The sequence below is a fragment of the Drosophila obscura genome, unplaced genomic scaffold (assembly GCF_018151105.1).
Source record: "Drosophila obscura isolate BZ-5 IFL unplaced genomic scaffold, ASM1815110v1 contig_200, whole genome shotgun sequence".
In the NCBI taxonomy this organism is placed as follows: domain Eukaryota; kingdom Metazoa; phylum Arthropoda; class Insecta; order Diptera; family Drosophilidae; genus Drosophila; species Drosophila obscura.
Genome location: NW_024542791.1, coordinates 3,817,646 through 3,842,742, shown reverse-complemented (window position 1 = coordinate 3,842,742; position 25,097 = coordinate 3,817,646). Strand labels below are relative to the sequence as shown.

Genomic DNA, 25,097 nt, shown 5'->3' with positions numbered 1-25,097 from the left:
TAAATTAAATTAATTTAATTGAAAAGATTTGGTTAATTTTATAACAAAATAAAAAGCTTTATTCGTAAAAGCAAGAAAACAAAAACAAATTTAATGAGATCAAAATACAAATCTTATTCTAAAAGTTTAACAGAACATGGTTTGGTTCTTATTGATACATGAGTTTAGCTACGACATCAACTTTAAGTCTGGTGCGACGTCCGATATGATCTTGTTGAAAGACCTTTCGGACTCGCATGATGTTGCCACACATCCACCGACGTTGCCTACACCACAAGTTAAATACCTGAAAACATCTATATACAGTTAATAATACAATTTATAAATATATTTTTGCACATACCTTCTGCGCTTCCCTTACTTTACTTACCTTGCAAAAACATCGATAGTCGCCATAAAACATCGATGTTTCCAAAAATTTTAAAACATCGATGCATCGATGTTCTCATCGATGTTTCTCCACCTCTACTTCAAGTAGTATATTTTGTCGATAAATCCGATCTGTTTGCCGGTTCTGCTGAAAATTCTGTGAAAATATAATTAATTGTCTGCCAAGTCTTCAAAGATAATCAAGGTGAGCAATCCTTCCGAATACCCATTACCCGCACAGCCTTACTGTGATTATTTGGATTTAAGTCGGTGTCCAGGCGGCTGTCTGGAAATAGCGAGTGGGTGGGTGTGTGCAGTGTATCCTAAATATATGTATATTTATATCTAAATATATATGTGCATGGTGTGAATGTACAAGAGACAGCTGTGCCGCTATGGACGATTTAGATGTGATGGCTATTTTTGTGTGATTCATTTTGTTTGTAAAATTAAATTCACACGACACGTACATATATATGGATATGTATGTATGTGCATATATCGTGTGAGGGTGTGTAGATATGCTTTTCTGTGTTTTGTTCGGTGTATTTTTAATGATGATTTCATATCCAATTCCATTTTACTTAACTACAATTGCGCAGATACAAATGTATGTAAATTAATTGATTCGTGGATGGATGCTTCTGGTGCATTTTAACAGCCCGATACAATAACTACTCAGCTGTTCTGTGACTCACGCACACACAGAGCCATTTCCCCAATTCGCAAGACCGACCCAACCCAACCCTCGGCTGGACGATGACTCAAAAGATGGCCGAATGTGTGCTATCAGTAAAGTTCGAAACTAAAAAGCAGGTGCCAGGGTAATAGTACATATACTATCTCCTACTGTTGCCATATAAGGCGGTAGATTTTAATTTCCAATTAGCAGTAATTTGAGATAGTACTTCCAACACATACACACACGCACAGACTTGTATGCACGCATACGTGGGATAACGGTGCATCTGCTGCAGACATTTAATCTGCTTGAGATTCTAGTTTATAAACGCATCTGCCCCGCCAGCAACGCAACGCAACATCAGAAGCAACAAGAACTAGTATAGTTGGGGCGAAAGTTGCCCCGCTCTCGGAAACGGATTCGGATTCCCCACTCTAATTGCCAGCCATTTGTTTTAGCCAGTTAAGATGTTAGCAAAAAAACCACTTTGCCGGTGCAATAAACTCACTGCGCAGCTGTCGAGGCAGGCTCTCTCTCGCTGTCCCGCTCTTTTTGTCTCTGTCTCTCTTGATTGAACGCTGAGGGGGAGCGGAGCCTTAATGTAAGCTTTCTCTGCTGGTAAAGTGCATCTTTTTCGCGTTAGGCGAAATTATCTATGCCGAAAGTGAATATTAAAGCAGCAGTTTCATTGCCATTCAGATTCAGTTGCTTGCCCGAATTGGTCAAGCCGCCAGTGCCAGGCCAAAATAGGAGAAAATGCACAAAACAGCTGAAGCTTGAACTAAAACTGCTTGAACTGCTTATATGCGCTTAACATTAATGTGGTTAACAGCAAGAGGCTGTGGCTCGTCCTGTGCAGAGTGTATTAAGAAGGGGGTGAGGCATGTTTGCCGCACTCTCTCCCGCTTTGTGTGTGCTCTAACCACTGAAAGATAATATGCAACCATCGCAAGAGTGCTCTCTGGCCGTGCCTCACCTTGCCTATATGTCCACCTTGGTCCTGTGCGTGCGCGTGTGCTCCTTTTAGGGTGTGTTCCGCCGTATGGGTGTGGTGTGCCGCGACTGTGTGTGTGTGTGTGTGTATTTGTGTGTCATTTAGCCCCCGCAGTCGTCACTTGACCCAGTTGGAGCCCGGAACAGGAACCAGGACAATTTTTTTATTGGACAAAACTGTGAATTGTGTGTGTTGAATCTGTTAATCTCTTTTACCTGGAGGAAGTGTCGGGTGGAGTCAAACAGACTAGCGGAGTTGCTGGGTGGCTGGCTTTTGGTTTCCATTTCTGTGTTCTTTCCTTTGCGGCTTTTGTCTTTTGCCTGTTCTAACCATTTGTATGGCTGCTGCCACCGCCACCGTCACCGCCAATGCTCATGCTGATGCTAACGACACCGAATGCCGCCAATGTTGTGTGACCGCTGTGCCGTGTCCGTGTGTCTGAGCATGAGAGATAAAAAGTAAAACGGAAATTACATAATGTGCATCAACGTTCGTTTTTAAAGTGAAGACCACCCAACGAACCAACCAACGGCCGCAAAATGTTCTCATGCTGTCGGGCCAATACCAAAGTAAGCAAAAAGGACAAGGGCAGCAAGGCCGAAGAAGAGAATGAGGAGGTGGTGGATGGGGCAGTGTCAGTGCCAGTGCCAGTGTCATCCAACCCAAGGAACGAAAAGGAGGAGCCACCCCAGCTGAATGGCACTGCAGCCAAGCTTGAAAGTGAACCCGAGCCGGAGCTAAAGCTAGTGCCAGTGCCAGAGCCAGAGCCAGTCTCTGAGTTGGCCAAGGAAGCGGACGACAATGTCACCCATCAAACAGACCCTCTGCCGAACGATGAAGTTGCCAAATCCGATACTGGTATTAACTTATTCCCTAAGTATACACAACTCTATCTACTCTACCTCTCTCTCTCTCTGCCTCTCGAGACAAAAAAAAAATAAAAACCGCTGCTCTGTGTGCTCTTTGAAGCACTGCAAAGCAATCTGCACGCTCGGCTTTTGTGTACTGCACAGGGTTCAGAGACCTCCGCGGCCTGGACCTGGGCTCTCAAATCACTGCGGCTGACCAGCCCAGCCACAAACCCAGTCCAGTGCTTCGTTATCCTTCTCCTTCTTCTTTTCTCTTCCTTTCTTTTTGATTTTGAACCATTTTTGATGCTGTTTTTAGTTGTACTTTCTCTTGTTTCCATGTGCATGTAGAGAATATCAAGGCATGGTGACGATTCATTAGCTCACAATGAACATCAATCAAAGTGTCATCAGACATGAGATAAACTATAAAAATAAATTAAAAAAGACGATAATTATTTGCAGTTATCGAAGCGCAGGAAATAATCATTTATGAATTGATGTAATCGATTTATACATCGGCTCAATGCCTTGATATTCTCTTGCACAACTTAATCTTCTTATAGAGTAATCCTAAGCAACGTTTTCACAGTCATTGTAGACGTTATAGCTGCACCCGCATCCACAGAAACCGAAGCAGCTAGTCCACCATCACCCGTGCTGCAATCTTCGGTCCGTTCAACACATTCGTCGACCTCTACGGCCCCACCCGCATCGATGACCAGCGCTGGGGCGGAGGATGAGGATGATGTGGCTGTTGCGACGGTTACACCGACAACGCCGCCACCACAGCCACCGCCCACAAAGAGCTGCCTGTCGCGCCACAATTCCACACACCAATCCATCAAAAAGAAGGTGAACATAAGCAACCGGGCGGAGATAATTGAGCCGGAACCGCTGCCACCGCTCCAGTTGGCCAATCACAATAACAACGGCTCGCTGGCCGACGACGATGAGGTGTTCTCCGACTCGTTGCCACCGCCCAAGCGCGAGAGCATGTGTGCGCCGTATATAGAGGGGGATCTGGTGTCGGAAACGAGACCTCTGGCCTTTGCCCACGGCCTGCCCGTCTGGTTCGAAGATGAGCGGCTAAATGAGATGTATGCTTGCCGTTTAATCCTTGTTTAGTTTTGCCCATACGCGTTCTCTGCGTTCCCCATTCCCGACTGTTTCACTATACACTCTCCCGTTGTACTCTGCTCTCCTCCTTACATGTCCAGGGGCTGCATCGAGCCACCGGTGACTCCAGTGGGACGCGATGAGCTGGAGCTGAAGCGCCAACGCCTGTACACGGAGCTACTGCGAGCCGCCCACGCGGCCGTCGAGCACAGCGTGGCCGTGCGGGGTATGGATGATAGCTTCGTTCTGTTCTTTGGCTCAGTTGTAACCGAAATTGCTTGAGTCGTTTGGTTTAATTTATGGAATATATGGATTACAAGCGATTTCTGTTGATAAATCGCTTATATCCGCAGCATATATCTTAGAATTAAACTTAAATCGCGATCAAGTAACTTTGCACATCGGATTTATAACTCTCCATTGTGCTCTCCACTTGTTCTTTCGTTCTGTTTTGTCTGTTTTTGCTGTTTTCCTAGTGTTTTGCATGTGGCATTGTCGAATCTTTGATTTTCTATACCCTTGCAGAGGATTTGATATAACGCCGAAAAGAAATCCAATCATTTCAGGTTCCATAATGTTTGTCTGTTTAGTAAGTTGTCTCCGACAAGATCGGATCATAAAATATAGCTGCCATAGCAAAGATAAAGAAGATAATCATTATCTAAGTATAAGCTTAAGCTCTCCCGCATCCGAACGAAATCAGAGTTCTTTTTGGATATTTAACGATCTGCAAGGGTATCGACAGCTTCGGTATACGAAGCTTTGGTCTTTTTCTCACTTTGGTCCTTTCGTTGGCCAACATCTTGATTTATTATATTTCTTAATTGATGTTTATTAAGTGCACAGCTCATGGACTTTTTCTGTTGTAGTCCTGCACCATCACCATCATCATCGTCATCATTCCAGCTCATTCCATCATGCTCATTCGCAGAGACGTTTTTCGATGACTTTTGATTTGTACCGTAATTTTTTTTCGATGGCGACATGTTGTGTGTTGTGTGCACGCTTTACTGGGCGGGGGGAAGGAACAGACTCCATCACGATTTTTTGTTTAGTTCTCTGTGTGATCATTATAGATTTTTCAATGTTCTTAAAGCACTACCTTCGATTAAAGAGAAACAAGTGGTATAATTTTGTTCAATACTTTCTCCAACCATTCAAACCATTCAGAAAACGAACCAGACGCCAAGCCAACGGCTGCTGTCGGACATTTGGAGAGCATTTGCGAACGCTTGGAGAGCCTAGTTGATCGCTTGGAGCGTACCTTGATCGCGCCACAGTCACAGCCCCAGACCCAGACCCAGCCGGAATCGATTGAATTGCCCCCGCCACCACCGCCACTACCAGAAGCTGAAGAAGCTGCTCCTCCAGAAGACGTTCTAGTCGAAGCACCACCACCGCCAAGCAGCAGCATGAGTGTCGCCGGATTCGAGGACATCGTTGCGGGTCCGCTGAGCAAATACCTGACTCTGTCCGCTAAAATTGGCGGCGATGTGGCCCAGCATGCCGATCTCGTGAGAAGCGCCTTTGGGTGAGTCAACCGAATGAGTCATCTTTGTTTATGATGCTCAATTCGTTTTATCTTTCTAACAGCCTTCAGCAGCAGTATGTGACGCTGGCCACGCAGATTGCCCAGCCGGCGCAGCCAAAGCAAGCGGAACTGCTGAAGCCAACGTCGACGCAGATCAGCGCCATTCAGGACTATCGCGAGAAGCATCGTACGTCCCCGTTCTTCAATCATCTGTCCGCCATTAGCGAGAGCATCCCCGCCCTCGGTTGGGTGTGCGTCGAGAAGACTCCCGGGCCGTATGTGAAGGAGATGAACGATGCCGGCCAGTTCTACACGAATCGTGTGCTGAAGGAGTGGAAGGAGAAGGACAGCACGCATGTGGAGTGGGCCCGCTCCTGGGTGCAGACCCTGACCGAACTGCAGGCCTACATTAAGCAGTATCACACCACGGGTCTGGTGTGGTCTGGCAAGGGAGCCGCCCCGTCCGGCGGAGCACCACCACCGCCACCACCCGGCGGTCTGCCACCACCACCACCTCCATTGGACTTGAGTGCTCTGAAGCTCGACAGCGGCGGCGATGAACGCAATGCACTGTTCGCCCAAATCAATCAGGGCGCTGACATCACCAAGAGTGAGTACGAGTACGAGTTGTTCACGTTTTGAGGATGGTTAATCAATCTTTGCTCTTTCGTTTCGTCTAAACAGACCTGAAGAAGGTCACGGGGGATATGCAGACCCACAAGAATCCCTCACTGCGCACTGGACCGGCACCATTCAAGACGCCAGCCCAGTCTGGCTCGTCTGGTGCTGGCCCCTCAGCATCCGCCGCCGCCAAGGAACCCGTCTTCACACGCGATGGCAAGAAGTGGCTGATCGAGTACCAGAAGAACAACACCGGCCTGCTGGTGGATAATGCCGAAATGAACAACGTGGTGTATGTGTTCCGCTGCGAGGGCTCCACGCTGACGGTCAAGGGCAAGGTGAACAACATTGTGCTGGACTCGTGCAAGAAGTGCTCGCTGCTGTTCGACTCGGTGGTGGCCTCCGTCGAGTTTGTCAACTGCCAGAGCGTCCAGATGCAGGTGCTCGGGTTTGTGCCAACGATTTCCATTGACAAGAGCGACGGCTGCCAAATGTATCTGTCCAAAGAATCGTTGGGCGTGGAGATTGTGAGCTCCAAGTCTTCCGAGATGAACATTCTCTTGCCCGATGCTAGCGGCGACTATGTAAGTCTAAGAGAGCATCCGCATCACTTGGAAATAAAACTAAATTATATTCTTTTATTTTGCAGACCGAATTGGCTGTACCGGAGCAGTATAAGACCACCATTGCTGGCAAGACCCTCAAGACTGTGTGCGTGGACAGCCTCGGCTAGTGTGAGAGTCCGTCAGGGATCCCCCATCCGGCCATCAGTTGCTTTTCCCAGCTATTATCAACAGCATTGGCCCAGACGGCACTCAATATGTGTATTTAATATTAAGCGCAAACGTTTTCGTAATTCAGAAATTTTAAGATCAAAAAACCTTTCGTACAGAGATTGTTGCCAAACATTGCTATCAAGAAAAAGTATTTATATATATATATGTTTATGTCGAATGTCAATGGAAAAGCGATGAAGAGCATCGATGGAACAGCACCGAACCCAATGTATTTATATCGAGATGAGTATGAGTATGTAACGAAACTGAGCACGAGAGATTCGAACCTTTTTAAGCAGACTCTTCATTTGATCGTCAGAAATAACTCTTTTTTATATTCTATTGAAATAAAATTCAAACATTTTTTATCAAATAAAAAAGGAGAAGATAAAGCGTTTTATTTCTACATTTACAATTACAATTCATGTATTAAAGCCTGAATCTGATCAAGATGTGGGTAGGGGATAGGAATGGCTGGTAATACTTGGAGCCTATATCTTCTTGTACTCGATTCGCTCCACTTTGACCTCATCGCCAATCAGCTGGTACACATAGGTCACCACCGTCGTGCTCTGGATGTCCATCAGCACAAATGAGGGCACCACATTCATGTCCAGCGGATTGAAGGCGCCCGTTGCCGAGCCCGGATTGATGTAGAACTTATTGCCGTGCTCGTACGCCTCGAACTTGTACGTGTGCCCCGTTATCAGTATGTCCACATCCAACTGACGTTGAATCAGCGCCAGGGCTTCAGGATCTCCGCGCGGCACCACCTGATGGCCATGGCACAGGCCGATGCGGAATTGACCCACCGTCACCACCTTTTGCTCCGGATAGCTGAGATTCTCGTCAAAGTCTCCGCGCACTATGTGCACATCGTTGGCCAGCGACTTTAGATAGTCGTAGGATTCTTTTGTGCAGATGTTGCCGGTGGCCAGTATGTGGTGTATCCGTCCCGGCACCAGCAGCTTCTTGAACTTGTACGGCAGGCTGCTGCAGCGATGCGGGATGTGCAGATCCCCGAGTACCAGAACGAGCATCGTATCCTTGGGGGGGTGCTATCCTGTTTTGTTTTTCCCTAAAATTGTGAAAACGCCCAGCGATTTAGCTGAAACCGCAGTGTGACCAGGTCGATAAAATACCAATACAGTGGGCCTAGGACCTCAGAAATTGTAAACTTTTATTTAGTGCAGAAATGTTTTTGTATTTAAATGATCTACACATTAGGCGAGTATGCGTCTATTTAATAATTAGTTAATAATTGGCGACAGGATCAGTGGAATATGATTTTCATCGGAATATTTCGAAAATGAGAAGCTATATTTCGGTATATTTAATGGATCCTCAGGCAGTATATTTTACTGACAAGTTCGCGGTCACACTGATCGACGCAAAACAAAATAAAATTGGAAAACCGCGCGGATTTTAATTGAAAATGTCGCGGGATTCGCTTGAGCTGCTGGTCCGAAAGTACGGCGAAAGGGGGCAGAGAGATGAACTGGAGTTGCTCATAAAAAATACTTCCGTAAAAAAGGTAAGCCTCACATTTTGTGTGCAACGCAATAACTTACCTGCATGCATATCAATCAATCATATCAATCATCAATTATGATTGTTTGAACAGCTAACAGACACTCTGAATGCCACAATATCCCGAAGTGAAGGTATCAATTTCTGGAATTACTTTCTGCTCGCTTGCGACCCTGAGAGCGAAGAGTCCAAGCAGAAACGTTTCGCGCTCGTCCGCTGTTTTATGGATGGACTGCGTAGTGTAGAACTGAACTACAAGCAATCCTTCGATTTGATCACACGATTGGCCCGGGAGCTGCCCACCTTCTCTGCTGATGAACTGGCCTGGATTATCGATCACTGTCTGGATGGCATGCGACAGGGAGACGCCAAGTGTGTTGGTTGGAAGGATTTGTTGCCAGAATCGCTTTCGCTGCTTTCGGCAACTCCACGTTTTATACTCAATGGGGTTGCCTCGGATGGCACCGAGTATAGAAATCGTACAGTGCAAAGTATATGTACCATGCCGTGGCCGTCTTCTATCCTGACCCCCATTGCTGACATGTTCAAGTATGTTGCGACCATAGAATGCTTAAAAATTTACAAAATTTCCGCTTTTTAGGGCCCTAGAGCTCAGCAGCGGGGAAGTCTTGACGGTGCTAAATAAATTCTCCGGGGCTCTGCAGGAGCTATCGCCAATGGAGCTACCAGCTCTGTGCTTCCAGCTCTTTTCCTTGTGCCAAAATGCCTCACAGCTGATTGTTCCGCTGCTGGCATTGGAGAAGTATTTCCATCGCAACTACTACAAGCGCTTGTTCTCAGACATGTGCAGCAATTCTACAGATTTTGACAGCATTGGTATGCCTAAGTGTATCAACTATTTACTATGTTTCGTTTTATACATTTCTATTTTAAATATCAGATCCTTTTTCGGACAAAGAGCTGCGGGAGGCAGAGGAGACCGTACTCCACCATTTGAATTACTGTACTATGTATAAGTTTACTGAGAAGCATCTGGCTGTAATGTTTAGGGTGAGCACTTTGGCTCTTCCAAATGGAATGACTTCTAATGTAATTTTCTATATGCAGAACTTCTCGCATTTGCCCGATGTCATTCTCACGCCATTCATGCTCAGCGCTATTATTTCGATGACAGCAATGAATCGTGATCCAGAAAATGCGCGCATCTCCCGATCCATTTTGCTACCGTTCTTGCGAAATGTCATTAAGAATAATGAGGAAGAGATGACGTTAGCAGACGATTCAGTATGGTATCGTGACTCGTTGCAGCGCAAACAAGTGGACTTGCAGCAGGTCTTAACGGTGCTCATAGATCAGAACAAAGCTGGAAAGGATGTAATAACACCAGGACTAATCCACCTAGTATTTTTTCTGCTTAAGTCGCAGTCGCCCAAAATGCATGCTCTTGCAATTACATTTTTAACGAAGTTCATTCGCAAACGTTTCATCTTTGGGCAAGGCATCATAAGACAACTTTCCGAGTGGATGGTTGTACATCAAGAACAAAACCAGTTTTCAGGTTGGTAATTCACTTACGTTCATAATTTTTTAATAATTTTTCTATTTTTTTTCTAGAATGTCTAACACTTTTAAGTGTAGCTGACACGTACACCGTCTCTGAGTGCACGAAAACCATCCAAACAGTTATGGAGCATATGCTATGGGTAGGTCATTTAAATGTATTTGTTTTTCTTCTTCTACTAGCAACTTATTCATTTTGTTAAAGCTGCCTGGAGAGCAAGCCATGCGCATGATGAACTTTCTTTTGCCCCTGCTGAAGATTTCCAATCGAGTACGCGATTCCCTGATTGATGTGCTGTGCAAAGCAATGAGTTCTAGGTGCGTCTCCTTTCAATGAAAAAATCGTTATATATCTTATAATATATAACCTAATTATATGCAGTGGCATTCAAAAACGTCGGATGGCAATTTACGGATTTTGCATGATCCTTAAGCAGCTTAACAACAGCAACGCACTGCGTCAGACCTCAAGTGCAACTAGCTTCTGCACGCAGCAGAGCATTTCCGGGTACTCAATGATGACACAAAATAGCCTAGGAAGCCGAAGCAATCCGCAACGCAATTTCGACATGCTCACTCTGGAAATAATAGGAATGTTGCGAAATTGTTTGCAGCAGCAGTTTGAAATACGATACACGCTCTATGAGAGTAAGTAACTTAAATGCCTAATGATTGCTGATTTGCTGGTGATTTATGAATTTACTTCTCGCAGATCTGCAGCGGGCCGTGGAGCTAAATGCAAAACTTGTGCCTCATGTCTTACAAGTGATTGATTGGCATTTTCGAAGCTTTTTTGACACTCCTTCGGCAGAAGAAGCTGGCGACAGCTTAGACACAGTATTTCGTATACGCTACGATCAGCTGGTTAGTGCCAGCGATCAGCTACATATGGAAATTCAGCTTAAAGATAACCTGGGGAGGTTGATCCAATTTGTCGCCAACTGCTTGGTAATCTTTGAGCGTGCTGCGTCCGGCTATGACACACGTGAGATAAATCGGCTCCTGGCCTTATGCGTGCAACGAATGGTGGAAAACAGATTGCCAACAGAAGACGTTGTAAGTTTAAGCCATGTCTTATAACCTCATTATCGAACAATACATACGACGTACATACGTTATATTTCCAGTCACCTCCAGCCACGCACCTAAATGCGCTCTAGCTCTGCAACAGCTCAATCTTATTGAAGGAATCGTTTCCCATTTATTGCTGAGTTCCAAAGCAGGCAACGATGCCATATGTCAAGTGCTGCCGCTTTTCAAGCAGCATTGCAAGTTGTCGGACGATCTTAAGACTTTGGCTGGCTCCTCCAAGAGGGTACAGAAACAATCAAAGAAAACAGCTGGTAATGATACCACAACATCCACTGTCAACCTCACTGTAAATGGCATCCCAATGAAGAGCATGTGTACACAACCTGAGAATATATGGAATTTACCTATATTGGATAAGCTGCTTCATCTACTCTTCGAGTGAGTGCCATTTCGACTGCTCCGATTCAAATGTATGAAATGTATGCTTTGAAAATTACTTTTCAGTGACGTCGTTCCATTTGCCGCGTCTGAGAAAACCATTCAGTTGCGATCTAATGAGACCCTGGTTCGTTATGTCGTGCTCACTACCGCCGAGAAAGTGAAAAATATTCGCCTTGAACCTGACTATAAGCAACTGGCTTACAGCAAACGTACCTTAAAGCAGTTAACAGACATCACCAAGGTTATTTATGAGCGTTGCATTCGGCGCTTGCCCGAGCTGTGGCGAGACTTTGACATGCAGACCTCATCGCTGGCGGCTCAATGTTTTGTTGAATGTCTACGAACAGCCCACGAAACCTATCCCAAGAAGTTCAAGGAATTTGTCAATGGATTTGGTAAGTCAAATTAAAAAAAAAAACAATTTTTAAAGCAGAACTCGTATAAACTAATTTCTAATTGGTTTATTAACCGTAGATATGGCATTCCTGAACAAAAGTAAATCGGTGACCTATGTTGTCCAGGATGTGGTGCACCAGTTTATGAAAGAGTATGAAACTGATGAATCACTTACGAAAGATATCTTTACCGCGAAATTGCCGGTATGCCTGCTGGAGTCATTGGAAATTCTGTTTGACCATATAGATTACGGAGAGCGTGCGGTAACTGAGTCCTATAGTTGGCTCCTCAATTTTTGCCGTACTTATGAGTTGGTAAATTCCGAAATGGGATTGGTGCATCGCCTTCTATTTGTCCAGCGTCAGAAAACGCACTCGGGTCCCTTTTTTGATAGCATTGCTAAACAATTGGGGCATGTGCTTGGCGCGCTTAATGATGACATATCAATAGATGTTCCAGATCCAAGTCTTAAGTCCATAAGCACAATTACAGCAGAGAGCTGTTTGCAGCATCTCTATGTTGCCGTCCAGAAGCAGCTGCAACATGTGGAATATTTCGTCGTAAAGGCCAACAATTTAAGCTACAATTGCCAACTAGTGCCTGAAGCAGATAAAAGTTATTGGCGGGGAAAACTAGATGTCATGGAACGTTCTATTTGCACTCAGATAATTCTCATTTCACGCACGTTAGTGGCTCTCACCAATGTCTGTATTCCGCTGGGATCTTCTATGGAAGGACTTATGAAATTATTGATACAGCACTACGTATGCCTGAAGAACCTGACAAAGCACTATTTGTCCTGCTGCACATCAGATGCCAGCATTGCCAACATGCGAAGCACTAAGTAAGTACTGCATGCAGACATTTCTCATAGCAAAAGAATTTTATTCAGTTTATTGTCAATCCTTACACAGATTCGAACTGCTTCTACGGGAAGTAGGAAAGCAACTGCCGGCCAATGTCTATGAACTTATTACTTACATAGAAGCGAATACTCTCGATGAGGACGCCAATAAGCATCTCAAGAATAACGTACAAGCACAGCGAGCAAAAGTGCTCAGAGAGACTCGCCATATTCCCAAAGTAATAATGGTTATTGAGGACTTTAACAAGCACATTATTTTATTGTCCAAGAAGACCAAAACCTTTAATAGACTAACAGATTATCTGCATCTGGGCACCATGCGGGACTTTGATATAAAATCAGCTGATCTCAAAGCGGCAATAGAACGCACTTTATCGGACACACACGAGATTGCTGAAGATGACTGTAATAGAGAGGATATGGAGGATATTGATCACTCTAATGAACCAAACAACGAGGAGGAGGAGGAGGCGGAACTGGAGCAAGCCCCTAACAAGAGACAACGACAAAGACGAGTTCTTAGCAGTGATGCAGAGGAGTCGCAACCAAAGCGTAAACGTGGTCCCAAAGCAAAGAAGGTCCAGAGAGCTAAACCGCAGAGTAATGATGAGCAGGAAAGCAATGAAGAGCAGTTAGAGCCCGTTCAGAAAATGCAGCGGTGTAATATAACTAAAAAAAAACAAACGAAAAAGTCCAGTCGTCTTTTGGATGAGGGTACCAATGCCAAGGAGTCAGCTGAGGAACCAGGTCCGACAGAGCAGCCCACAAAAGACATTCGTAAATCACAGGAGCGCGAGACGGGACCCAGGCCGCGTAGGGTCGGTTTGTTACGTTCAGGAAAGAAATAAATGCGATTTCTGGCTAAAGCCTGACATGAGAGGATACTCTCAGCGCGTGTATCCTTTTAAGGTAAATCCATTCAAGTTTCCAACCTATGTTTGCCGACCACTCACCGCACTCACCACTCAAAATCATAGCAGGGTCTCGCCATTCCCTGCTTGGACAAATATATCAGTATATACCAGTTCCATTGGAAGTGCAAATAGTGCCATGGTTCAGTGTGCTTGGTTGCCCGACGGAAAGTAGTTTAGTTTTGCAAACCATTTGCTGGGTCTCCAGATTAAAATATATTGAATTAAAATATCCTTTCTACTCCTATGCATATTTTTACCATAATATGATACGAGTACAAAAATATACATATATAAAGCAGCATATAAATATATAAAGTATTCAATGCATATAGAATCAACTGATTTTGAATATTAAGGGAATAAGAAAAATGCATGGATACGCCAGTAAGGTCAAAATTCAATAGACAAATAATAAATCTGTTTTAATTTAAACGATTCCCATTACCAAATAAAGAATGCATGACACTCGCTATATGCGAGACGGGAAAGAGTATATAAAGTTCACCAAGATGACCATGTGCATACACTTTAAGAACTTTAAATTTAACGTGGAAAATATCTTCAACGTCGATCGAATTTTGGGAGAAGTGGAAAACACCGTCATCAAAAGCATTATTTTTATTTCTTATAACTACATTATATTCTTCAGGCATTTGTGGATATCCATTCCTTTCAAGAGATAGCGGAAGTCATATATTTGCAGTTTCCAGCGATTTCAGTTTGAAGCATCTCCACGGCCATGTCTGCTGTACTATGGCTGCGGAAACCTTATGTTTTTACATGTGGATCCAAATTCGTTGCAATCTAAGGAACGGTTCTGGTTTCGTAGACAAACAGCCGGCGGTTAATCCCATCCAGCAGATGGTGACAATATCTTCCAAAGTTTTAATTGAAAGGTCCATGGACACTTAGACGATGATGAAGATCGGCAGATATTGGAATAACCAGAGAAATTGATTCTTTACTGCTTGCTGAAACCCGATTTACCTATTAACTGCAAAAACATCCCTTCCTACCGGATTACCAACACACTCAGATGCTACGCAATTGTATAAATATGCTTTTCAAGTTACATTCAAGTTCGCGTTAAATTGTGCTAAATTGGAGATGGAATATTTTTCAAGCGGTCGCAAACAAACATCGATTTCCAAAACAAGAATCGATGTTTACACCAAAACCAAAGAATCGATTATATCGATGTTTGAATCGATTTTTTCCCAGCTCTATAATGGAACCGGAACAAACAGCAAGCAGCACCGAGAGTACGTCCTGTAAATAAATTAAATATCTCGTATTTTATGGATATCTTACAGCCGAGTCCGGCATTGATCTGTTGGTCATCGTGCTGGACACGAACCCATCTCAGCACATCGTCCGCCAGAACCCGCAGAACCTTACACAGATATTGGAGGCGGTGATCGCTTTCGGCAATGCGCATCTCATGCAGAAGGCACAGAACAAATTGGCGGTCATATCCTGCGCCCATCACGCAACGTAAGGGTGGGTCTTTCTTTTAATTATAACCTTGATATTGAGCACGTTTCGCTTGGGCAGAAATTTCCTCTACCCGCAGCCGAGGCGACAGGTGGAACTGCGCCAGATCGATGGCCAGTACGAGGCCTTCAGTTTGGTGGAGAAGACAGTGAAGCAGCAGCTGGGCAGCATTCTGATGAATGCCCCTAGCCTTGGTGCACCATCTGAGAGCCTGCTGGCTGGCAGTATGGCCATGGCACTGTGCTACATATCAAGAGTGAGTAGAGATCTGAGCTTTAGAGACAAACCAATTTAATTGGAAATCTATTACATTTCAGTTGCAACGCAATGTTGCCGCCGGCGTGAAGATGCACTCTCGCATCCTGGTGCTGACGGGCAGCAATGAGTGCTCCTCCCAATACATGACGTTCATGAATGTCTTTTTTACCGCACAAAAACTTGGCATTACCATCGACACCTGCGCTTTGGATAAAACCCTGAGCTTGCTGCAACAAGGCTGTGATATCACCACTGGCCAGTTCCTAAAGGTCACCCAGTTGGATGGACTGCTTCAGTATTTACTGTGGGTCTTCCTGCCGGCACCGCAGATGCGACACAAATTGGTATTGCCGCCACCGCCAAAGGTGGACTATCGCGCCTCCTGCTTCTGCCATCGAGAGCTCATCGACATTGGCTACGTCTGCTCCGTTTGCCTATCTGTGTTCTGCAAATACAGCCCCATTTGCACCACATGCCAGTGAGTAAATATAGCTTTTCCTTTTCCAATTTATAGTACAAGTCATATTTTTACCCTTACAGCACAATTTTCAAGACTCCGGGACCACTGCCCGTAAAGGCTAAAAAGAAAAAAAAGGATAAGCAAATGTAACTTCAAGCGAAGCTGTCGAACCATCACAGTAAATATGCATAAAGATTCGTATAAAGACATTAGATACGTAGCGGAATTCGATGGATGGGCATTACACTTTGATTTCGGTTCCTTTGTATTCTATAAAAACAAATCCCATCATCGCACACAAAGATGAAAACTCAGTCCATTTACGCCTCAGTTTCTATTCAGGAACAATTTTTTTTTAATTTCATACATTTCTTGTAATTTTACTAAAATACATTGGGCCAAAGTTGGCTGGCAGATAGGGTACCACCATTTGACCATATTTAAGGCCCTTGGGATGCTCAAACTTAAACACATCCGCAAAGAGCTCCGTGTATCGGCTCAGATCTTTGATCGTACAAGTGATGCCATGTTCAAGGAAGACTTTCTGCAGGGCCATGTGAACCACGCCATCGTTCTGAACGGGAGATAGCGAGCAGGTGGAGTAGACGAGGCTGCCGCCGGGTCGAAGCAAGCGCAAACAGTTGGTCAGAATGCCCGCCTGGAGCTCGGGTATGCGTAGTCGTTCCTTGATGCGCGACGGCTTGAAGATGTTGTTGTCCTGCTCCATGACGACATGACGATCGGTGGTACAGGGCACATCCACCAGTATTTTGTCGTACTGCTCGTACTCGTCCAGATTGCGGGCATCACTCTGGCTAAAGATCAGGTGCTTTGCGGCCGATCGCTGCTTGTAGTCGAACAGGAACTCCTGCATGAGGCGGCGCAGTCGGTTCAGACGCGACTCCTGGATATCGTTGCATACCAGTTGGTCCAGATGCAGTGTCTGCAGCAGCAGCAGGGACTTGCCACCAGGCGAAGCACAGGCATCCAACACCTTCTCGCCGGGCTGCACCTGTAGGAAGAGTGGGGGCAGGGTGGAGGCGCCGTCCATCATGAAGTGTGAGGAGACGCCCGTGAGGCATTTCTTCGGAGCCTTGAAGTCCGAGCAGTTGCCCATCTCGTAGGTGTAAAGAGCCAAGTGCTCGGGATAGTGGAACGAAGTTTCCGGCTCTATCCTGAGGGGAAAGTCTACATCGGTCTGATAGTACTTGTAGTGCTCCGACTCGGCCACCCAATCCTCCATGCCCTTGATGCTGTGCGCAGGCATATACTCGTACAGGCCGCCAGTGCCAAATTGGGGGTCGACTAGGCGGTGCTCATCCAGCTTCACATCCTCCTCCAGCGCTTTTGTCAAGCTCTGCTTGAAGTCCAGCGACTCTGTTTGGGTCTCCTCCTTTGCCTCGACGTTGTCATACCTCAATTGTTGTGGCATCTGGACAGCCGCGCCATCCTCTCCAGCACTGGGGTAAATGGACGCCACCTCGCGTTCCTGTTGCTTTCTCAGCAGCGCATCAAGTTTGTCGTCTATTTCGTAACGATTCTGGCCTTGTCCCTCCGGCGCTGGTTCTGTCCCCCGAAGACGTTCCTGGGCCAAATTGATGAGGGACTTCATGTTGATGGCCCCGTCCGTTTCCAGCATGCTGCAGGTCTGTTCCGTGTCCCCGAAATTGTTCACCATTGCTATGTACTTGTGCCTGGTGAGCAGTGCGGCACGCATGTTTTTCCACCGGCTGCCGTAAACGGAGCCGTAGAAGTCATCGAAGCTGTCTATGGCCCGGTCGCAGTTGTTTTTCTTGTTCTGCAGCACATTCCATCGCTTCTTTCCTCCACTTTTCCAGCGTCGCTGCAGCCAGCAAAGGCTGCGTACGTTCAACATTTCTATTTTGGATTTTGTAACAATATCAGAAATATACCGCAATGTACCGATATACTGATAACATATTTATCGATAATATGTCAAAATATACCGAGGAAAAATACTAACTTAACCCACCTAACCCCGCTATATTTAAACAGTTGAAAACCATGAGTTAAGCCGCGGGAAAAAATACTCTTCTAGAGTATTACTCTTCTTATAATCTTCTAGATTAAAAAACAAAAATAAGCACATCTTTCACATGAAATACGTAGAAAATGTTCAAGTTTCAAAACATTCCCAAACTCAGCGCTAAAATAACTTTATTTTGAAAAAATGTACATTACATTTACTCAAAAGCGCGATTTAAATTTGCGAGTTGTTTATATTTGCTTCTAATATGAATAGCTGATAAAGTTAATCGCTGAACACTTTGCTTGAACTTTGGAAGCCATTATATTACTCATTTCATGAGAATTCAACTGATAATTCAAGATTAGGACGAGTTTTTCAGTCGAAGTTCTGAGTCGCTTCGGTAAATATGCATTTTAAGGGAATCTTTATGGTTTTGTCCGCGCTTCTCCTGGTTGGCACTGGTGCAGATTCAATGCATGCGGTCTTTTCGGACGCAGAGCATCCCGGCAAATGTGTGATTGATGGTCTCATTCTGAGCGACAGACAGTGGATGCGACATCCCAAAATGTGTGCTCTCTTGTGGTGCGGAAGGAACAGCATAGGAGGGATACACACGTGAGTTTTGAAATGCATCTCAAAGCGTTACAACTAATTGAATATTGAATTAGATGTAAAGAGGTTGTTCCACCGCCTGGCAGTAGGTTTGGCAGATACACGGCCCCAAAAGCTGATTATCCCGCATGCTGTCGTCGTGAAATTATTGAAGAACCAACAAAATAAAAGCAAATTGTACAAATGACATTCAAATATTGTTAGCCTGCAGAAGAGAATGGGTGGATTAAGTAAATCGGAACAACGTTGTTTTGTTGAACTATAACATCCCATATGAGTATAATGATAATTTCATTAGCATTAAAATCATAATTGATATATTGATATTGATATATATACATATAAGGCTTTCTCGTCCATTATTGGCAAAAATTAAGTTGACATTCGTTCCTGGGGCTTCAACAATACAACCTAAAAATATGTTACCCATTATTTTCCCATTCTAAAAGCTATGTGATTTCTGTAAAATTTTGTTTTTGACAAACCCGTCCGCGGAAATGCGACGATATGTTATTGAGTAATATTTTAGTGCTGTGTTATATGAGTGTTACAGTGAAATGTAAAATTAAGTCCATTGGTTTTATGTTAAATGTCCAATTTTAAATATAGCGCGTAAATTTTTAGATTAAAGTTTGTCTGACAAAAATGACAAAAGCTAATGAAATATTTTGAGAATTATTTAAGACTATTGAATTTAATGTTAATAAATTCATTGCCAGTGGTCGTTGCGCGGTTGATAGCGTAGACACATAGTAGATTGTAAAATATCGGATTTTAAATGTATTTCACATTTAAATCTCGATTACAGGCAGCAGCCCTGTAACTTTTCATATTTAAGCGATTTTTTTATTTTTCTGGACAATGATCCAAAGCCAATGGGCTCTGCGAAACTTTTGCATGACTTTTCCCGGTCTGAAACAAATAAATCCCAGTTAAGACTCTTTCCAACGCACAAAAAGGGAACCAAACTTGTATGGCTCGATTTAATATTCCATTAAATAATTCAATATTCCTTCGCTTTCACTACGACATCGCTTTTATTTGTAGATAACTTTTGAATATATGCGTGTTAAGTACAATAGGCGGGCTGAAAGTGTTGTTTCATCTCTGAGGCATATGTATGTAAGAGATACTTAGGGATACAGCAAACTAAAATCTATAATTTGTGATTGGTATATACAGTCCAGGGTGACCAATTCATTCGGTGCCTCGGTGCTTGGCTCTGTTCAAAAGTCATCTGAGTAGATTGCAATCCATGCTAGAAACGCGATTCCGCTCTAATAGCCTCTCGAGGACTTAGGGCTTGGCGGGTATGTCCTTCAATGGGGTCTTCTCATCCTTGGCCTCTGGATCCTTGGGCGATCCAGACTTGTTCCACGGCTGCTCACTGCCAGATCCAAATATGACAAAGACCAGGAACTCCAGGGCGAAAAGGACAATTGTCACACCAAAGATGATGCGCCAGGCGGAAATGTTTTGCTATAAGAAAAGGGGAAAACCAGTGAAAAGTTACGCACATGATGCAGTAAATTAATAGTGTCTTCTACTTACGTTGCCATGGGTGACGAAGCCAACGAAGAGGGGCACTATAATGCCCGGCAGAGTGGCCGCCGTGTTGGTTAGAGCCACCAGAGTGCCAGCAAAGTTGGGCGCAATATCGATGTGATTGGAGAGGAATCCGGAGAACATGGCGCCCATGGCCACAATGCCCACGGACATAACGGTGACGGCTTCATAGTGAAGGCAGCCAATGTAGCACAAGATCAGCAGACAAATACCCGGAACGATCGTGCAAATGGAGGTGGCCGTCTTGCGGGCAAAGGTGGTGCTAATTTTACCTGGAAAGAGCATTCGTATGAGCATCAGTATGAGAGCTGGAAGAAGAGCTTTAAGATCAGGAACTCACCCTTCGACTGGAGGGTGTCCAAGAGCTTGCCGAGAACAATACTGAAGATGATCATGGGGAAGTAGGGAAGGGCGCTGAGCGCCGCATTGCTGGCCACATTGAATTTGAGCACCTGCTTCATGTAGAATGGGATTTCGATGAGGAACATGTACCAGCCAAAGTTGTTGCACGTGTGGGCAATGAGAATGGCCCAGAACGGAATCGACTTGAAGACCTTGCCCCATGGCACGGCTGGATGATGTTCGACCTTCTGCTCGGTGCCCAGCGAGCTGGTGATCATCAGACGCTCCTCGGCGCTGATGAAGCGCTGCTTATTGGGATTGTCCTGCACCAGGACAGTCCACAGCAGCATCCAGATGCAGCTGAGCAGACCCATGACATAGAACACAGACTTCCAGCCCCACTGGGCGGACAGCATGCCGGCGAGCAGAATGGACAATGCTGTGCCCGCAGATGTACCCACATAGATGATCGTGGACATGACCATGCGCTCGCTGGGTGGCGCCCACGAGGCAATCATCACATGCATGGCCGGGAAGGAGGCTCCACCGCCAATGCCCTCGAGCACACGCATCAGGATCAGGCCACCGTAATGGAGATTGGTGAAGACAGGCGTCAGCAGGGTGCACACCACATTGATGGCCACCGAGAAGAGCATCACCCACTTGGCCGAGAAGTTCTCAGCCACATGGGCCAGCGGAATCTGCGACACCAGATAGCCCCAGAAGTAGCAGGACAGCAAAGTGCCCTGCAAAGGCTCACTCCATGTAAATGGTCCATCCTCCACCTTGGCCGTGACATTGGTTGCGCCACCGGGCGGTGAGCAGGTCTCCACTGCACTCGCAGCATCCTTTGTGCCATTAAATAGGGTTACGGGTCCACTGCCATGCTGTAACTCATTCAGTTCCTTGATGGCCGTGTGATTCACCATGGCAACCATTGCCACACTGAGATTCACCTTGAGGCCATAGACAATGGCCATGCCAATGGAACCCAGCAGCGCCAGCACATAGCGAGCGGGCACAAGCTCTGGAAAAAAAGAAGTTTTGGTTTGGTTTAGTAAAAGTTCTAACCTCAGTGGAATGTTAATCTTTGTACAGCTTCTATGGATAGTTTCAGTGCCTAACTTGTGCTACGAGAATTTCCATTGGGAACTTCCATTGGGAAATTATAATTAAATTCATAATTCAAAACTTTCTTTCTTATTCTGTTTGGGGTTAAATATTTAATAACAAAATTCATTTGATTTACGCATCGATATCATCCAATTAAGTGAATTAAGTTCTTTATTTTATTTGTTAGCATTTCGAAGCCTTTAAGTTTATTTGAAACTAGCAATTACATAGGAGTTCCTGCAGTTTAATCACAGCAGCCAATTCCCATACAGATCCGGTGTATAGAATTTCATTTACAGATATAGATATGACACAATATGCATTGGCAGCAGTCACCTGGGCTGCTGGTATTTACCAGCCAGACACGAGTTCTTCTAATTGCCAGCCCGCCCCTGATTAGTGACAGTTGGGTAGGGTCAGTGTACGTGTATGCGGGGGTGCCACGCGCGTTGATACCCCAAATCCTGCCCACCTTGATGGTGGAACGATGTCTGGCAATTGGGTCTGTATGTATATGCGTACGCTCCCACAGATAACAAATTGTATAAATTTATGGTATTTATTTTCAATTTCCCTTTCACGTCTGTCAGAAATGTGTCTTCTGGGCTGGCAACACAATTATTATTTATGTTTGCTAATTGTTATTCGTTCTATTGATTTTGTGGGCTATAGGTTGTTCAAAGTTTGCAAAAATACCCTTATTTTTGGGGTACTAAAAATTGTTTGCTTAGAAAAAAATTTCAAAATTACAAAAGTTTTCTTATTTCCAGAAATTATAACTATTCAGAAAGTAAAATAAACCGAGGAACAAAGTGGTTCTAATTTTTAAGATTCCACTTTATAAAGCTAAGTAAATATATAATTTTGTTTTACCCACAGCTCAATACATTAAAATCGCTGGTTCTAATTTCTAAAAATTAAAAAATTCTGAGAGTTATTATTTGTGAGCTGCCATTGCAGTACGAACTTTTAACTGAAGAGCATTTAAATTTCGTTGTGCATTCATTTTCTCTTTGGTAAATCTTTGTTTGCTCCAGATATAAATTATCAACTGTTCATCGATGCCCGCCCTCGTAGTGCTATATTTATTTATCAGTCTGGTCGGGTGGGGTCTGGGTTTGGATACGATCAAGTGTGGATAAGTGTTGGGGCTATCTTTAAAGTAACAAGAACAGAGGCAAACCTATACAGGGGATAACAACCCATTAAACTGTCTGTTCAAGATACATGTGTACATACTCGTACATACTCATTTGTGATAATTTCTTATGTAGCTAAAAAAAATTCACAATATTATCACAAGAGGCATGTGAAAAGAGAAATATTTTTTTAAATATTTATGAGGGAATTGGCTGCACATGTACGAATTTTGAATTTACCAATTCTCTGATAAGAACTCACAAGTTTCGTATTTTTTTATTGCTATAAAATTCGATTAGATTCTCTTTATCATCTGCTCTGGCTGGCTGGCAAAATGCCTCCAAAGAGGCGTAAAATTCTGCATTGTTTGTTTCCAGTAAACATTATTATTTGCATATTCAAACGCTTGGCTAACTTTGATCAGTGTTTACCCCCTAAAGCATATTGTTGGGATAGGCAATACGTACATACATACTGATGTACGATTACGTAGTTAAAATCATAAATGTGGCGACAGTTTGTCTTCAGAGTTTCGGTTTGGGGAAATACCAACAAAAAATGTTTATTTAAGAATTAAGATATATAAAAATATCTGCAAGAATTGTGTATATCTTTGACTTCCATGTGACCTTGCCCGGACAGTAGACCGAGTCTGGGCATAAAAACGCCAAAAACAAATCAAATATGCTATAACCAGGGCGGGGTAGGTGGCATCTAAAAAAAGCCGCTCCGAACTGAACATAAAGGATATCCACAAGCACACAAACACACAGACACATACATATATATATATATATATATATATGTGTATACAGGAAGCTATCCATGTACCTACGACCGGGACTCACGCACACTCGAACGACCTTTCAGCCGGCTTTAAGGTCAAAAGTTTGTTGTTAGTTCCTGGCCTTGCATTTCGCACAATTGCCAACAATTTTCATCATACGCCACACACTTGTTGCACTTGCACTTGTCCAAAATAGATGCAACCAGATGGAGTGAGTCCCAGCATCACACCCACCCACAACGGACTGCTATGACACTTACTGCCCAATATGCTGCCTCTGGCAGGCACTTCCTCCGTCATTTTGTGTGTGTGTGTGTGTGTGTTGTTGGCTTGCAGTAGCAGCTGGCGAACCGACAAACAAATGGAAATAGAATTTATCGAGGGGGACACCGACTCCTCCTTATAGTTAGTTGTCAGCTTATGCGCGGCAAACACCAATTCGAATTCGAAGCGAAGCTATCACTCGCGGGCACGTTGCGTTCCCTGAAACAGTTGCTCTCCAACTGAGGCGGCAAGCTGGAATACTCTTAGGTTTTTGTGCGTCGTCGTCCGTCCCCCAAATATTTTGCGTTTCATTTGGAGAACACGCCTTACTCGCTATATATGCCCATACATATGTACATTTGTATGTATGTATAGCTGCGCGTTTGAATTGTGTTTGCTTCTGTTTTTGGCCCAGTGGTGGCGGTTCTTGGTTCTCGGCTTTTATTTTTTGGGATCTTATGGACTGTACTGAAGTCACAGTTGCCTGTCGAGGGTTCGGCTGGGGTTCGGCTGGGGTTCGGCTGTGGCTCGTCGGGCCTCGCTGGGACGTACTGAAAGTTGATGTCGTCATGCTTGGAGTATCTTGAACATTCCGCCGTCATGGCTCTTGCTGTGGCACGCATTTCGTTTGGTTTACATTCGATTGCATCGCCGCTGAATAGCGTTGGGGTCGTCATGCTTTTTGTCAGCACACTCTCCCCTGCGCATGCCAATGGGCCTGAAGCAGCGCGTTAATATCTAAAAATGCTTCATGAGTGGGACAATATTAGCTGTGTTTTTTTGTAGCAACGTTTTGACGTTATTTGACGTAAAGTGATGTTTGTAATTTAATAACAATTAAAACATTTAAATACATTTAATTGTTAACCAAATATAAACATATTTCAGCTAGCATTTGACACTCATAGAGCATTATATTAATTTGTTTCAATTGCTATTAAATGTTGATCCTCTAACATTTCATGTATGGTATTCAAAGTACAATAAAAGATCTGTTTGTGGGAATATTACATAGCGTAAACTATTAAATATAAACTTTATAGTTTAGTAGTTGCTGGATGGCCTGTGATGTATCAAGAATTTCCGTGTAGAAAATATTATCACTTAAATGTAACTGCTGTAGTACTAACCACTTCTTATAACATTACACGGACGATAATATCAAAGGCAACAAAAACGAGAAGGAATGTGTGAGTCGCTTCTGTGGACGCGACTCTACTCTTATACCCTTACTCTGTCATGATTTGTGTAGAATTTTAAAATATTTTACATATAACATTTTTTTGCTACATCTGTCATCTACATCTTACATGTTGATTCTACATCTAAAATGTAGATAATACATCTACAATATAGGTTCTACATCTCTCCACAAAGGTCTCTCATTGCACAGAGAATGAGTAGCTGGTCTCGTGCTGTAGCAGGTGGGGGA

At 44.1% G+C, this 25,097-nt stretch overlaps 6 protein-coding genes across 10 annotated transcripts; 3 read left to right on the top strand and 3 right to left on the bottom strand.

The window, feature by feature from the left end:
- Nucleotides 1-2,171: 2,171 nt before the first annotated feature.
- Nucleotides 2,172-7,313, top strand: LOC111076525 (adenylyl cyclase-associated protein 1). 4 transcript variants are annotated; one of them, XM_041593817.1, is made up of 7 exons: nt 2,172-2,232; nt 3,486-3,993; nt 4,114-4,238; nt 5,183-5,543; nt 5,606-6,153; nt 6,228-6,748; nt 6,814-7,313. In XM_041593817.1, exons 2-7 carry the CDS (start codon nt 3,611-3,613, stop codon nt 6,895-6,897), a joined length of 2,022 nt encoding a protein of 673 aa, XP_041449751.1. In that variant the 5' UTR covers nt 2,172-2,232; nt 3,486-3,610; the 3' UTR covers nt 6,898-7,313. The 4 variants fall into 4 exon arrangements, with proteins under 4 accessions (XP_041449751.1, XP_022226045.2, XP_022226053.2 ...); XM_022370353.2 differs by lacking the exon at nt 2,172-2,232 and adding an exon at nt 2,570-2,903; XM_041593816.1 differs by lacking the exon at nt 2,172-2,232 and adding an exon at nt 2,578-2,614.
- Nucleotides 7,314-8,077, bottom strand: LOC111076539 (vacuolar protein sorting-associated protein 29). Its single transcript, XM_022370371.2, has one exon. The coding sequence runs from the start codon at nt 7,978-7,980 to the stop codon at nt 7,432-7,434; it is 549 nt and encodes a 182-aa protein (XP_022226063.1). The 5' UTR covers nt 7,981-8,077; the 3' UTR covers nt 7,314-7,431.
- Nucleotides 8,078-8,325: 248 nt separating this feature from the next.
- Nucleotides 8,326-13,922, top strand: LOC111076320 (Fanconi anemia group I protein homolog). Its single transcript, XM_041593766.1, is given in 15 exon segments — nt 8,326-8,474; nt 8,565-9,019; nt 9,072-9,307; nt 9,372-9,481; nt 9,539-9,989; nt 10,046-10,134; nt 10,197-10,309; nt 10,374-10,639; nt 10,704-11,047; nt 11,119-11,134; nt 11,137-11,461; nt 11,528-11,859; nt 11,939-12,704; nt 12,775-13,634; nt 13,706-13,922. Coding segments are annotated over 14 exon segments (4,401 nt in total). The 5' UTR covers nt 8,326-8,375; the 3' UTR covers nt 13,574-13,634; nt 13,706-13,922.
- An 880-nt stretch (nt 13,923-14,802) lies between these two features.
- Nucleotides 14,803-16,274, top strand: LOC111076347 (general transcription factor IIH subunit 3). 2 transcript variants are annotated; one of them, XM_022370098.2, is made up of 5 exons: nt 14,803-14,901; nt 14,953-15,133; nt 15,194-15,389; nt 15,451-15,869; nt 15,932-16,274. In XM_022370098.2, exons 1-5 carry the CDS (start codon nt 14,868-14,870, stop codon nt 15,999-16,001), a joined length of 900 nt encoding a protein of 299 aa, XP_022225790.1. In that variant the 5' UTR covers nt 14,803-14,867; the 3' UTR covers nt 16,002-16,274. The 2 variants fall into 2 exon arrangements, with proteins under 2 accessions (XP_022225790.1, XP_022225797.1); XM_022370105.2 differs by lacking the exon at nt 14,803-14,901 and having other exon boundaries at nt 15,069-15,139.
- Nucleotides 16,171-17,737, bottom strand: LOC111076336 (5-methylcytosine rRNA methyltransferase NSUN4). Its single transcript, XM_022370087.2, has one exon. The coding sequence runs from the start codon at nt 17,725-17,727 to the stop codon at nt 16,213-16,215; it is 1,515 nt and encodes a 504-aa protein (XP_022225779.2). The 5' UTR covers nt 17,728-17,737; the 3' UTR covers nt 16,171-16,212.
- A 1,734-nt stretch (nt 17,738-19,471) lies between these two features.
- Nucleotides 19,472-23,759, bottom strand: LOC111077439 (sialin). The gene is made up of 4 exons (XM_022371719.2): nt 23,662-23,759; nt 20,360-21,388; nt 20,005-20,291; nt 19,472-19,932 (listed from the first exon to the last, which is right to left on the bottom strand). Exons 1-4 carry the CDS (start codon nt 23,699-23,701, stop codon nt 19,750-19,752), a joined length of 1,539 nt encoding a protein of 512 aa, XP_022227411.2. The 5' UTR covers nt 23,702-23,759; the 3' UTR covers nt 19,472-19,749.
- Between the last annotated feature and the right edge of the window lie 1,338 nt (nt 23,760-25,097).